The 15,437-nt window shown below is 49.2% G+C and overlaps 1 protein-coding gene across 1 annotated transcript in view; it reads right to left on the bottom strand.

The window, feature by feature from the left end:
- The window catches only part of LOC144139771 (lysosomal alpha-glucosidase-like), a 105,097-nt gene that overhangs the window by 77,538 nt on the left and 12,122 nt on the right, over nt 1–15,437 (bottom strand). Inside the window, exons 3-6 of the mRNA XM_077672032.1 lie at nt 13,252–13,389; nt 6,275–6,414; nt 5,249–5,411; nt 1,968–2,102 (exon numbers count right to left, since the gene is read on the bottom strand). Coding sequence (XP_077528158.1) covers nt 1,968–2,102; nt 5,249–5,411; nt 6,275–6,414; nt 13,252–13,389 — 576 coding nt within the window. The remainder of the gene's footprint in view (nt 1–1,967; nt 2,103–5,248; nt 5,412–6,274; nt 6,415–13,251; nt 13,390–15,437) is intronic.

Raw genomic sequence — 15,437 nt, 5'->3', positions numbered from 1 at the left:
ACTAAAAGGCTAACGATGAAATACATAAAAAACAGTGGAAAATCAAAGACTGCCGAAGTAGCTAAAAAAAAGCAAGGCTAATAGAAACAAATAAATGCAGAAAAAAATGGAATAAGAAACGTTGTTGGAGATGCACAGGGAAAAGAAGTTGGACAGCAAAAAGAAAATTTTCTACAATAATTTCAAGGGCACTGCTTTGCTCTTTCAGGCTAGGGCAGGTTGCTTGAGAGCTAAGAGCTTTGTGGGGAAGTATACAAAAATGATGGGGTATGCATGATCTGCGTAAAAGAAACAAACTACGCGGCACATAGTGCTGGAATGTGAGTGTATCCATCAAAATCTACACGAGAAAAATATTCGGAATCCAGAAACCCTAAGTATTTAGGGTAGAACAGAGGGAGTTAACGTCAAGGCGTTTTGGACGACTAAGAGAAAATTACAATGCTGGTGGATGAAAAGCAGAGCGTGAAATATGGCCTATGATGGCTACCGCCTCTGGTATAAAAAAGAATTTTGAGCCTGCCCTAAGAGCTGCGGTTGAATTAAACGAAGAGGGCAAAACATACTTTATATTAGTTTCATTTGTAAGATGGCAGATCATTAGCTTGGTGCATACGGGACACCATTAGCAATCAAAGAAATAAAACAGAGAAGTAGCTTGGTGACAACCGGCGTCCGAATCAAAGTGAGGGCCACTAATCATCATCGTCATCATCACCATCATCGGGAAAATTGAATTCGGTTGAACAAACTTTAATTGCATTCATCATGAGGGAAAAATATGAGGTATGGAAGGGTAGAGCGAAAAAAGGAGTAACGTAGGGGGGGGGGGGGGCGGCAAAAAGTCCATGGTTTTTAGAGGACATTTACAAAGAAGCCGGCAGATACGACGCAATTATTCGCTTCATAAAATTTTCCAAGACACAAAGCAACATTTCTCTCTCGTCTCGCATTCTCCTCAGACACCTCTCACAATAATACCTTAAATGAAAAATTCGTTTTCACAGTACCGGCCCTTTAAATGAGGGTGCAGAGCTGAGGGTGCACGTGCCGAAGACAAAGAAACCCACCGTGACTGAATGCCACTCATACCTAAATTCTTCGGACTAAGTATGGCAAGGAAGGCTATCACTCTTTTAATACGGTCAGGCAAGGCACTCCAGAATGAACACGTGTTAAATAACGGGTTGTGGCGAAATTACTTTTCCTATATTTGATGCTTGGTTAAAATTAACAGAAATACCCCGCTGTTCTTTTCCAGCCTGAATCACTTAAGTGAGTGCCCTTCGTCTTAAGCTGTAATCAAACAAGATATCTGGGCGTGGGCTGATGCAGGCCAGAACAAACAAGGGCTTCGCTTTAAGCGGGACATAAAATGGCCGTGCGGAGATATGCAAGACGGTGGCCAACCGGAGGAAAGACTTTGGAATTAACGCTCTGGCAAAGGAGTTGTTTTGGTAAGGACTTTGTTTCTTATGAATACAAATCACTTGACGAAAAGTCGTCTCTCTCTCTCTCTCTCTCTCTCTCTCTCTCTCTCTCTCTCTTCCTCTCTCTCTCTCTCTCTCTCTCTCTCCTCTCTCTCTCTCTCTCTCTCTCTCTCTCTCTCTCTCTCTCTCTCTCTCTCTCTCTCTCTCTTTTTCTTTGTCTCTCTCTCTCTCTCTCTCGTTCTCCTAACTTGGTATGAAACATACGTGAAGGCCGGTGCTATGTACCTAACACAAAGACGACGTATGCATAACATAATACGGATTTCTTTCAAGGATAGAGGGACGCATGATAAGACAACTGGGGAAAGCGCGATATAAGGGAGTGATTTTTAATGAGGTCAATCACATGGTTCCGCGTGAGTGCTCTGCACGGCGGCTCCGCGTTCGGGTGAGTACAGCAGAAGTGAGGGTACTAGGTCCCTGCTAGAGCTCTCGCACGAGACACTATCTTCGTCAAAAGTGAGAGCGCACACTCACCACTTGGGAACTCCCGTTGAGTACACCCTCGTAGACATCAGCTTCGGGGGAGTTTGTGGCGACGCGCCGCACAAGCGCGTGCAGGCCGAGGGCCCAGAAGGGAGGCATGGCTGGCCGACCCACAATGTCCAGATACTGGCGCACCACGTTCCGCAGGGGAAGGACCGCCGAACACGAACACGTCCACCTGGCTGCCCAGCGAACGGAACGTCAGCGGCCGGGGTCGGGGCCCCACGACCTCTGCACATCATCACCATCACCATCACCGTTACCATCACCACCATCCCCAACAACAGTATCGCTGTCGTCACAACATTTAGGTTCACTGCGGGGCCAAAGCCTCTCCCGTTAAACTTCAACCTCTCCTGTCCTGTGCTGCCAAGTTCATTAAGCCCAATCTCCAACAACCCCTCCTCTTCCCTTCGACTAAGTTCAGCCCCTCCCTCTCGGACCGGCCTGGCTGTCTGGCGCGCACTGAAATATCTAGCGCGCACTGAAAATGGCCGCAATAAGGTTGCTAAGTGCGCGAGAAGATAAGATTTTCTTCCTGTCTGCATGGCTGTCCGTCTGCCCGGAAAGTAAAGTGCCGCAATTTTATGCCTAGGCCTAATGCGGATGTCTGCTGCAGATCAGTTTACTAAAGAAATATGTAGGATGCCAGCTTTTTTGTGGTGAATTGCCCGTAATCCAGCGGTACTGTGAAAACCCATTTCACCACCAGGGGTGACACTACTCTTACCGTATATAGAGCTGGTGCGAAAGTAGACCTCCGAAGCTTGTTCCCACGCCGTCGAAGCCAAGGTAGAAAGGGTGACTCCGTGAAAAAAGCTGCTCGTAGCGTTCTGTACGGAAAAGACAGAAAAGCGGCAACTATTTACCACAACATTTTAAAATGTTTGTCGTCCCTTGATTTGTCATCCATCACAAATAGGGATAAAATAGTCATAGTAGCCGAGGAGTTCTACAGATATCTGTACGGTAGCCGGGACATCCAGGATAATTCCGAGCGCGAAAGTAATTCAGCGGCGATAGACATCATGCCAGTAACGACAGAAGAAGTAAGGAAGGCTTTGAAAGAAATGAAAGGGGGCAGAGCACCTGGTGAAGATCAGATAACATCAGACGTCTTGAAGGATGGCGGCTAAATTGTACTAGTAAAACTGGCAAACATATATGACTTTGAGTGTACCGGAATCTTGGAAGAACGCGAACATCACCCTAATCCATAAGAAAGGTGACATGGAGAACTTGAAAAATTACAGGCCGATCAGCTTATTGTCAGTTGTGTACAAGGTACTTACCAAGGTAATCACTAACCGAATTTCTGCAACCTTAGATTTCAGTCAACCTAAAGAAGAATCCGGGTTTCGTAAAGGGTATTCAACAATGGACCATATTCACAGGATCAATCAGGTAATATAGAAGTGTGCGGAGTATACTGAACCCCTATAAGTAGCCTTGATAGATTATGAGAACGCATTTGACTCTGTCGATGCTCAGCAGTCATTCAGGCATTACGGACCCAGGGTGCAGCCGAGCATTATGTAAGAATACTACAGGATATTTACAATGGCTCTACAGCTATCATCATCCTCCATAACAAGAGCAGTAAAATACCTATAAGGAAGGGCGTCCGACAAGGAGACGCAATTTCTCCAATGTATTCACAGCATGTTTACAAGAAGTATTCCGAACAGTTGATTGGAACAGGTGGAATAAGGGTTAATGGAGAATACCTCCGTAACATCAGATTTGCTGATGACGTTGCCTTGCTAAGTAACTCGGGGGATGAATTGCAAAGCATGATTACCGTACTCGACAAACAGAGTAGAAACGTGCGCCTGAAAATTAGTATGTAGAAAACTGAAGTACTGCTCACTAACCTCTGGACATAACAGCAGTTTGAGATAGGTGGCGAGGCAGTGGAAGGGGTAAGCGAATATACCTACTTAGGCAAAGTTGTCACCCCTGATCGCAACCATGGGGCAGAGATAATCAGAACGATAAGAATGGGCTGGAGTGCATTCGGCCGGCATTTTCATATAATGAATGGTAGCCTACCGTTGTCCTTGAAGAAGAAAGTGTATGACAGCTGCATCTTACCGGTACTCACCTACGGGGCAGAAACATGGGACTCACTAAGATGGTTCAACTTAAATTGAGAATGACTCAGTGAAGCAATGGAACGGAAAATGATATGTGTAACATAAGGGACAAGAAGAGAGCGGAGTGGGTCAGTGAACAAACGGGTTTTAAGGACATACTAGTGGAAATTAAGAAGAAATGGACGTGGGCAGGGCATGTAATGCGAAGGCAAGATAAACGTTGGTCATTAAGGGTAACAGAGTGGATCCCTAGAGAAGGCAAGCGTGGCAGGTGGCGGCAGAAAGTCGGATGGGCAGATGAGATCAAGAAGTTTTAGGGGATAAATTGGTCACAGTTAGGACAGGACCGGGATAATTGGAGATTAATGTGAGAGGCCTTTGCCCTGCAGTGGGCGTAGATAGGCTGGTGATGATGATGATTACACAAACAAAACCTTGAGCTGAAAACAGGGCACACAATAATTCTTGCGCTTGTCTTCCAAACGTGGAAACGTGGCCGGACGGCGCAGCAGACATAACGAAAAAGTTCTGGTCCTGACGACTTGAATGAGGCCGTTCGAGGCACAACAGTAATCTTATAAAATTCACACTTCGTTCAATTCTTAAGGCAGGAACGCTGGTATTTAAGTGCGCACGAAACTCTTGTCTTTTACAACAAGAGGCAAGATGCCGGACGCATTCCTTTGCAAGTTGCCTGCTTCAGAAATTTGAAAAAAAAATTGCTCGACAATCAATACTTTTGGGTAGTAGCCTTAAAAAACATGGCATAGCTAATGGTCTATTCTAGCGCAATATGCAATGCCTGCCCAAAATCATGTAACAGCTGCTACCTTGCACGCAAAGAACGCTCCAATAATACCTTCTATACAAGCGCTAATTAAGGAATTGTAAGTTTATAGGGTAGGAATTCGAACTAGATTATGACGGTAACTTCTGCTGGAGAGCAGTAGCGTTTCTCTCGATTTCTACTTCTACAATGCGCGACAAATGGAAACGACGTTGTCGCATTGTGCCATTGGGTCAGAGGGGTCCACCAGAATGCGTCAGACGAAGGTAAACACTGCCAGAGTGACAATGCCTGTGTTCTCGAGGAGAATACCGGGAGAATATAGAGAATACACGGAAGCAGCTTTGCTTGCCGAGCGTTCGAACTGTCGCTGCTGCTAACGGACATACCACGGCCAGAAGGTCCCTGTTGAAGCCGACGTGGGGCGTGGAAATGTCCCGCAGCAGGCGTCCCTTCCGTTCGCCGAGGCCGTAAAGGGATGTCGTCGGCACCAGCGTAACCAGCTGCACGAACCGGGGTGTGTATACCAGCCGCGAAAGGTCCGTCTCGAAGCTGTAAACGGGGCACTGAGCCATTATTTCTGGTCATCACACTCGCTAAATAAGGCAGTAATTTTGTACAAGGCCTGGCGATACTCTTTAACTCTTTTATTGCCACATTGTTTTTCCGCCCCGTTATTAGCCTTCGTTTTTTTTATGTTGACACGTATTCATTCGACGGGATACTACAGCGTGTACACGTATGTTCCTCCGCTTTCCTTTCCTTGTCCTACGGTGCGAATTACGTCAGCGAACCGACTGGCACACACTATTGCCTCCCTAGAATCAGGGTTCTGCGCTCCTAGGGTGCAGCTGTTCCAACCAGGTGCGATCAAGTTCAGGTATCACGGGGCCCGCGCTATTCTACAACGTTACGTTTCAATTTCACAGTTTTGTGAATTTCTGGAAGCGGTCAGGTTATCCCATGAAAGTTCAGGATTCTATGAAAATCGGCCACGTGGGCATGTGGTACAAAGAAAGGTACTACAACAACGCCAACTTTTGTTACACCGCTCGCGACGTGCTGGCATAGCACAGTTGGTTGACCATCTGACTGCTGCTGTGGAGGCCCGGGTTGAAATGCCACCGGAACGCGCGTGCCTTTGCTTCTGTATTTATATTTATATCTAGATTTTTAACCTAATATGTATATTTCTTATATATTTATTTATTTATTTAAATTTTTGTATTTATTTCTAGATTTTGAACCTAATATGTATATTTCTTATATATTTATTTATTTATTTATTTATATTTTTGTATATCTAATTACCTTACATCGACGGTCATTTTCTTGACAGAACAACAACCAGAACGACAACGTCGCTTTTTCGCAGAATTGGGCACTTAAGGCTTTCGCCCTCAAAGAGCACTTACAGTATCTGACGGTCGCTGGTCCTGTAGACCACGACGTCCCCCAGCTTGGTGGTGAACACGGCGAGCATCGATGACGCCGCTTCCCGCATCGCTGGCACTGGAGGCACTTCGGTGCGGTACGGGTCGTTCGCGGACGTTACCTAAAGGGCAATTTCTGCAGTCACGAATTTCGGCGGCAAACTCAGGATTTCGACTGCCATGCTGCGCTTATCAGACCGCACAAACTGTGATTGCATCATTTAGAGAGAATAGCTCTCTTTGAGGAAGAGAGGTCTATCTGAGAAGCAAGCTCCGAACAAGCAATATCACGCTTGGACAAGAGTGCGGGAACAAAAAAGGAGGAAGGAAAAAAAGGAAGGAACCAGGGAAGATTATTTATCAATAATTCAAAGGGAGCTTTTCTACGCATTTTTTCCCTCTATGGGAGCTGTATACAGCAGGGGTTCTTAACCGTGAGTGGGCCGAGGATTACCATCGGGTTTGCAAACGTGATTGGGGATACCACAATGAACTATGTTGATCCGTTTTATAAGGTCAAGCAATTTGCACTTGAAGCTAAGGCCCCCACGTACTTATTCAGTGCCCCCCTTGTGTGCATAACTTTTACTTACTCTGCTGTGTGTCATATTGTCAAATAATTTGCTGTTGCAGCTGAAAGTCAGCCAAACACCCATGAACTGCTTTCGCATGTCTTGCTTTTCCGCATAGCTGGGCTATTGTGCAAAACGCCAACGTTAAACACCGCGCTACGCAGAGAAGTTAAACACACACACACATGGAGCGAGGCCGGCTGCTTTGGCGCGCAGCACTTAGGCGCCTGCTACTGTTGTTCAACATCGGCGTTGGCCTCGTTACAGAGTGAACGTAGGGAGAACCGAAGACAAAGAAAAACTCCCACCTCCCCTCGCGGGAACCCCTGTGTAGATGCGACGCATAGGCGGAGCGGCGAAGGGAACGCGTTTTATAGCGCGCATAACGTTGAGGGGACTGCGTAAGCCGGTCCCAGTCGATGACGACGTTGGCGTACTTGTAAAGCGGCGTGGACTCTAGGTGTTTGAGCCAAGCGTGGATGTTGCTTCGCCGGAGAACGGCACACCGGTTATATGCGCAGCGCGCCCGAAGGAGAGGAAACCGCGGAAGAGAGAGTACTGTACATGCGCCGGCCCCAGCGCGTCTGCCGCGGCTATGACGCAACGTGCCGCGGCTATGACGCAACACAATCCAACACAATCCACTTTAATCCAATCCAATCCAAATCCAGTCCAACCGAATCCAAGCCAAGCCAAGCCAAGCCAAGCCAATCCAATCCAATCCAATCCAATCCAATCCAATGCCCCTCGCGAGAGAGTGTTCGTTATCGGAGAGGAGAGGGGGTGAGCGGCGGAGAGCGCAGCTCGCGCGGCGAGGAGAATGGCAGAGGGGTGGACAACGCCGACAACAACGACGACGACGCCGGAGGGACAAGGCGAGTGAATCAGATGCTCTGCATCTAAAAAGGGAGAGACAAGTGTGGCTAAAGTGTGAGGGGGTGGACGGTGTGCCGAATCCGTGCGAGACGCTCTCCGGCGGTGACGCATGAAGAATTTGGGAGGGGAGGCAGTGAGACACGCTGGGCGTGGCGACGGGCCGCGAGATGGGGCCACAGCAGCGCGTGCCGTCGTATGCTCGACGATGACGCGTTCACTTCCTGGGACGCGCTTAACGGTCCCTTCCCGAAACGCAGTTAAGGCGCGTTCCCACTAGGCCGACACGGCGGCGACGACGACGCGACGGCGACGCCGACGAGTCGCCAAACCATCGGCCAACTGCCGAGTTGACCGACCGCGCTGTCATACTACGCCGACGGCGACACAAACACGTCGGCCGATGGAAAGTCGCCGTAGTGTGACTGACTCGCCGACCGAAAACGCCAACAAAACCGGTCGTCCGACCGGTCGCCGGACGCGTCGTCGGGAATCGACCGAGAAGCGAAAACTGCTCCCCGACAACATTCGTGCCGCAATGAATGCGGCTCTATTTTGATAGTTTCTGGAGTGTAATAAACTCAGTAATGTCCATGAAGCCCATACAACTCAACACTAGCGCTAATGCAATCCGTATTTTGGCGTTCGACGCTTCGGCCGTGCTCTTCGGCGACGCCGCTACCCCGGAGCTGCAACCTGCCAATGCGTGTGCGATCGGCTCGCCTGTAGAAAATGTAGGGTCAGTTTCATGCAGAAGAAGAGTTACGTAGGGTAATTTGGGTAATAAGGCATCAATATCGGCCAAGGTTTTTCATGTGAAACGTAAAACCAAAGTACGGCAAGCACTATCCCCGCAGTGGGAAATCGCAGTCGCAGCCGTGCACACACATTATTGCGAGCGCTTTCGAGAAGCAGCGGAGTTGATGGCGATAAGCTATTGTGGGGGCTTCGGGGAACCTTGCTGTGCAAGCGCTATTTAAGACATTTCAGTTTACCAGCCAGGAATTCTGTAAACCAGCTAGTAAACACCGACGTATGATACGGAAGGATGGGCCTCCATCTATTACCCAGGCTATTTCGCAACGAAGCACCATTTGGGCAGTGGCGCAGTGCTCTCGAGCGTCGCGCCCGTGCGCTCACGTTGGGGGTTCAATTCCCGGCGGTGTGATTTTTTTTTTTGCGTGCGTGTGTATGTGTGAGCGGTTGTTTAGGGGGTATGGTTTGCGCATCCAATTTGGGAATCGCGTGATTTTGAGAAGCAACTACCTTTGCAATTAAATATTTCCTTCGAAACAGCGAGTAGCGTCTTGAGCCACAACAATTAATTTCCCTTTTCTTAATCGCACCGTGTTTCTAGAAAATGCGGTACCATGGTGCAAAGTAAGGCCTTCTCCATTAGAGGAGGTAAAATTTCTGCTGACGTACGCACTAATTTATATGCATATTTTACGTGCTACAGAGGTCTTTTCGCCGGGGGTTAACATCCATATTATTACTGCCGCGGCAGCAGCGCACAGCTCTTTCTTCTTTGTCCGTAATCTAACAAGAAGTTGAGGAGTACATACAGTACAAGCAGCGCACACACCAGTACGCACGAATGGCTTCAGTCGTGCTGCGGCGACACGATACTCCAAGTTTGACTAGAGAAAGAAAGATCCCCAGCGGAGAGGCGAGGCGGCGGAGTCGGCCGTCGCGGGGCTGTCGGTGTGGGGCGTCGCGCGGCCGTCGGTGCGGTGTGACAAGCGCGTCGGCCGACATCGCGAAGACACTGACGCCTCGCCGATTTCTCGCCGACGCCGACGGTTGGGCAACGGTCGGCGTCGGCGCGGTATGACATGGACGCCGACAGCTCGCCGACACGGTGTTGGCCGACCAAATCGGCCGATGGTCGGGCTAGTGTGACCGCGCCTTTAGCGATCACTTTCTGAGAGGCAGTTCACCCGCTGACGCAAAGGCTATCGCTAACATTTGCGTGGGATATTCAAACACGATTTACAACAACATTCTCGGTGTGGCCTGGTTGGGGAATGAGGAGAAATATATAGCGCAATAGGGGAGGAGAGTTCTTCGGAGGGTTTCTTGGACCCCCTGGGGTCCGCGAATCTCCATTCGAGAACCGCTGGTATAGAGGAGCTCTAAGCAGCGCGGGTCCTCCCGCCTTCCCCGCTCCACCACGCGCTTCTGCTCTCCACCTTTAAAGGGACGCTGAAGTAAAGCATCCCCAAACTTCTGTTTGTTTGCATTTCAAAGGCTGGCTGAGATGAACAGCATCGTTTATCATGTCAATAAAGCGATATTTATTTATCAAGCCTGAAAGAAGAAGCAAAATGGAGGAAGCTCACGCTAACGCGCAAGACTTCAAGGTAGCGAAGCTGGATGCAACAGTTCTGTGTTTCCTCTTTTCCGACTCGGGGCGTTGTTTACGAGCGACCACAGCTGGATGTTCGTCTCACTGCCTCGCACACGGGTCTGCGCGCACGTCGCCTTCCCTCGTCGCGTGCACTTATCGCTGCGGCGGCGGCGTCCTTGCGAGCCTCCGCCAGGTGCCGGCACGGTTCCCGCGCGCTTCTCCGTTCCCTCCTCGCTTATCTCTCCCCGCCATCGGGCGCTGCTCCAATCCGGGCGCTTGCAAAAGGGGGTGTGGTTTGACTTCTAGCTCTCAAGGTCAAAACTGGTAACCCCCGAAGACTGCCCGAGGTAGCGTACTGTAGCTTTCGCTACAATACCATGCGACATTTTCGGAGGCCGCCACAACTAACAGCAGTGACGCGCATACGAGCTGCGATGTTGATTGAACATGTCCAGGATTAGAATTCAAGCCCGTTTCTGTTTCTGTTCTGCGAACCAATATGCTGAGCATCCAATGTTATAGTTTGCTGAACGTTCTCGATGTCGCAGTAATCGGCTGAGGTGTTATCAGCTGTAAATTGCGACAGATAAGCCTGCCACAGCACGGCTTGGAGTTGTAACGATTACTATCCGAGGCATACGTAGTGAATGATCGCCCTCCACGCCACCGGAGACTTTCAAATGCGATGCGCGTGTTCCCCACCTTTGGAGCTTGCCTGGCTCGAGCTGTATCGTAATACGCGTGTTCACACAATGCATCGGGTTGGCTTATTCGGCACTATTCCGCAAGCAGTCGGTTCTTATGGCAAAACCCCTCCAATGAGAACTTCCCAGCGCGTCGGTGTCAGTATGCGCCCGTTCTGCAAACTCGGTCGTGCAGCAATGAACGATAGCGGTCAAAAAGGAGGAATTCAGTATAAATACCATCGCGCAAGAAAAAATAATTAAACTTGAAAAAAAAATTGTGCTATCAGGGATTCTAACTTGAGAATTGCAGAACAATTCACGTAAAGCTCCAGACCACTCGGATGTACCAGCGCTGTCAAGAACGGAACTATAAAGTATATATTGTATAGCCTGTTTACAATAATATTTTGAGCATTCCAAGCAGCTCAGATGAATGTTTCTTGAATAACGCTCGTGCACTAAGCGTCCCCCAAATTCCCACAAATATCTCACCTCATGCGACTGCATTCCTCATGCAGAAAAGTGATCGAAAATGAGTGGTCCTGCTGCTGACGACAGTGCTAGTTCACCCAGCGCAAAACGTATTCCCTGCACCTTAGTTTTACGCTGTCCAATAATAGCTTCGGTTGATTGTAATTCCTCAGTACCTGTACAGTGCGCGTCAGGCTTGTCTAGGGCAAGCGAGCGCGCGGCTTCGGAGCATGCTGGCGACATCTGCTGATAGCGGCTGGGTTAGAGATAGATTGCCATAACGCGTGCGTGGATCTTGGACAGGCCCTGGCCGGTCGTCATTCAGCTTGGGCCTCTCAAATTTGCAGACGCCACGCCACCACCCGCAACGGGCGCTTCTTTTCTGCGTGCCAGCCGTAAGCGGTGACACCAGAGATCAGTGCGTATATTTTACGCGGTGCATTATCACCCCAGGGGCTTACGTAATCGCACAACAGGTTCGACCGAAAGCCCTGATGTAAATTCTTGTTGCGTGCTTTCCGTTTGGTACGCTTGAGATTCAGAAGATTTGCGCTCGTTGCTTTAGGCGATTACGTAACTGCCTGCGATAAACGCGCCAAACGTCGCGTCTATCTAGCCTGTCACCGCTCATGGCTGTCACTGGGGAAGACCAGCGCCCCTCGTGGGTGGTGGCGTCTGCAAATAAGAGTGGCCCAAGCGAAATGACGACCGGCCCGACCATGTGCCACATCCGCGCACGCGCGATGGCAAGCTATCTCTAACCCAGCAGCTATCAGCAGGTGTCGCCAGCCCGCTGCAGAGCCGTGCGCTCGCTTGCCCTAGACAAGCCTGACGCGCACTGTACTATTTCGCTGACTCTACTCCGGCCTTTAATTGGCCTCAGATTTTTCTACTAGCGTACCAGTCATCGAAGCGTAGCATGAGCGCTTGTGTGGAGTGACTTGGACTTGGAACTTGATACAGTCTACAAAATAACGAACTAAAGGCACATTCTTCTAAGCACAGGCGTATCGTGGCTTTGTATCAACCGATCCAACGTACTGCAATGACCCGCAGGTGGCTGGTCGACTAAACGCTGGGCAGACTGAGTCTATCGGAAAGTCAGCGAGCCGCGCAGCAGTGCAGTGAAGCCAAGCCATCTCGATGCAGCTTCATAAAAAATGTCATAGCAAATCGGGAAGGAGGATGCAGAGACGACAACAGCCCTTTTAAACTAGTTTTTCTACTAAATAAAGTCCCGTAAACGCAGCGGGAGTGCTCGAAACATGCCTAGAGACCCCAGACTGCAATGCGCGCAAGGGATCCCGCAATGTTTCCAAATGCCTGCAGTGTCCCTTTAAAGGGACCGGCGACTGATTTTTGTATTTTTGTGTCATGCACGTCCGCTAAATCATATGAAAGACAGGGTATTATATACTGGGCGAGCCACAAATAATTTTTAATTATATACAAAGAGACAGAGAGCTTTTCTTGGGTAGAGGGAGTCATGGTCAAGGGGGGCTATGGGAGCGGAAGGTAGGGGCGTTTGCGGGATGGTAAATCATGAAGGTCTACAGAGCTCCAATATATTACGGGTGGATTAGCTGTAACTCTATTTATTGTAACTAACATAATTGGGATAATTTTGCTTGGATACAGAACAATGGGGCGAGTCGTCTGTTGTATTTCACGTGTTCGTGTTCGCGGTTATTTTTGCAGCGTAAGCAACGCTGGCCGAGGTTGAGCAGTTTCGCGTGGACCCTCAAGGGCCGTGCTGCGCAAGCTCGAGGAGCAGTGGATTGGATTGGATTGAAATTGATTTTATTGTATTGTATTTATATTTGATTGGAATAAATTCAATCGTATTGGATTGAATTGGATTTATGAACCTCAGCTCACGCTACGTATATCCTGGCATAGCCGAGCTAAGCCACTGCTAATTTTTGTCTGGCTGTGCGCGTGTGTGCTAACAGTAATAACCTGCAGGGCTAAGAAACGCTGCGGGAAGCGAGGGTGCACGTGTCTTACCGTAAGGCGAGCAGTCGTGTCGGAGGGAAAGGTGGCCTCCACGTCAATCTCCGCCGCGTCCTCCGGAAGTCCCGACGGCCGGACTCGACGCATTCGCGTCATCGTCACGCCGCTTGGAGAGTCCGAAATGTGCGTCACCTGGCACGCGCAAGGCACAAGGACATGCCAGAGGACGTGCGCGTTAACCATGAGAGGGTGACGAAGGCAACATAAAACTGTTCACTTTGAAAGAACTAGCCCTTGTAACACATTTAGCTCCATTCCGGCCAAGACGTTTTTGTTTTCGAAGAAACAAAAGAAATGCTTCAAAAGTTTCAAATTCCGCGCTACAGTGACGTAATAAGGGTAGGCGTGACGTCTTATTGGAAAGCACTAAAAACAAGTTTATGACCGGACGACTCTGACGGCCACCCCACTCCCTTTCCCCTCTTCCCTCTTCCCCAACTAGGCTAACAAGCCCCCCGTATCATTAATAAAGTTTCATTCATTCATCAGTGGGTTAGAAGCTCGTTAGTTTTCAACTGCACCGTCAAACGGCAATGGTATTTCTTGAAGGGGGCTATCAAATCACCAACAAGATTTCGTGACGTCATAGAGATAATATCGCTAATATTTGTTTTGAAGTCTGCGATAATTTTTTTCCATTTTCGTCATCCGCGGCACAAAGCAGCCTTTTCAGTGAACCGAAGTTGCATTGTTTGTTCATGGCCCCTGTAACCTCAGCGCGAAGGCGGGCGTGGTTATACCCCAACTCACAAGCTGGTTGCAACACGGTGAGTGCTACGAAGCGTGCAGCGGTGGTGCCTGTGCGCACCGTCACGTAGTCCTCCCCTAGTACGTTTCGTTGCTTGATTCAATCAGTCAAACAGGCACTGTTGTGCATTAGGATGTACTTGAGACCCCTGAGAATGCCTCAATATCGTTGTTTTAAGCTGAAAAGATTTGCTAATCATTCCAGGCTTTAAAGGGACACTGAAGTGATATGTAAACATTGCGGGATTACTAGCGCAAATTGTAGTCCGGAGTCCCCAGGCCATGTTTCGACCACTCTAGGCGCGTTTACGCGATTTTATTTAGTAGAAAAACTAATTCGAAAATGCTGTCCTCCTCTCTTTACGCTCGCCCATTTTCTGTGGCGTTTTCGTGTGACGTCAGGAGGGGATGAGCTGGCAATTGGCTGCGCCACGGCTGCGCTACTGCACGGCTCCCCGGCCGACAGAGTCAGTCGGCCCAGCGTTTCGTCCGCCGGCCGCCGGCAGGTCGTCGCAATCAAGGAGGTTAAAAAAAATTGCTTGGTCGCAATTCGTTCGCTTAGTTGACACGAAGCCAGGACACGTTTGTGAATGGAAGAATGTGCCTTTCTTTACTTGGTTTGTTTGTACACTGTATCTAGCTCCAAGTCAAGTTCGCTTCACACAAGTGCTGCACAAGCGCACATGCGACGCTTCGCTGACTGGTACGCCAGTAGGAAAATATAAGGCCTCTTGAAGTCAATATAGGTACTAAGGAAATAAAATCAACTGATATTTTTACCGTACAGCGTAAAACTAGGGCGCGGGAAGCACTTTTTTGCGCTGGGCGAACAAGCACAGCGGTCAGCAGCACGACTACGCATCTGCGAACGCTTTTCCGTCTACGAAATGCAATTGCTAGACGTGAGCTACTGTGGAAACTCGGGGGACGCTTACTGCACGATCGCAGTACAACAAATAGTCACCTAAGCTGCTTGAAATGCCAAAACTAAATAAAAGTGTAAACCGGTTGTACAATATATACCCTATATTAGCAAGGCTTCCCCGTCCCGCTCCGTGGCTCAGTAGTCTGGGGCGCTGGGTATGTCACCGCGGATGTTTTGCAAGTCACGAGTTCGAATCCCCGCGGGTACGTGCTTTTTTTTTTTTGTAAGTTAACTTTTTTGTTTTCCGCCGATGTTTTCTATATTGAGTTCACCTTTTTTTGGGCCGCAACGTTCATGGCTACACGAACTAGTTCACAAAACGCGCGCAGGCTGGCACATGCATGGCGCGCTAGCGAGTTCTCGTTGGCGTGCTGTTGCCATAAGCACCGACTGCTTGCAGGCAGTGGGCACAGGCCAGAATGAACAGACCCTTGGCCTGGTGCGAACACGCTTTTTACGATACAGGCATGAGGGAGGCAAGCTCCAATTATGGGGGAAAAGCGCATGA

Source organism: Haemaphysalis longicornis, unplaced genomic scaffold (assembly GCF_048455015.1).
Source record: "Haemaphysalis longicornis isolate Haplotype H1 unplaced genomic scaffold, Haemaphysalis longicornis Haplotype H1 scaffold_5, whole genome shotgun sequence".
NCBI classification, from domain to species: domain Eukaryota; kingdom Metazoa; phylum Arthropoda; class Arachnida; order Ixodida; family Ixodidae; genus Haemaphysalis; species Haemaphysalis longicornis.
The sequence above is the reverse complement of the archived record's forward strand: the minus strand, read 5'-3'. Positions and strand labels throughout refer to the sequence as shown.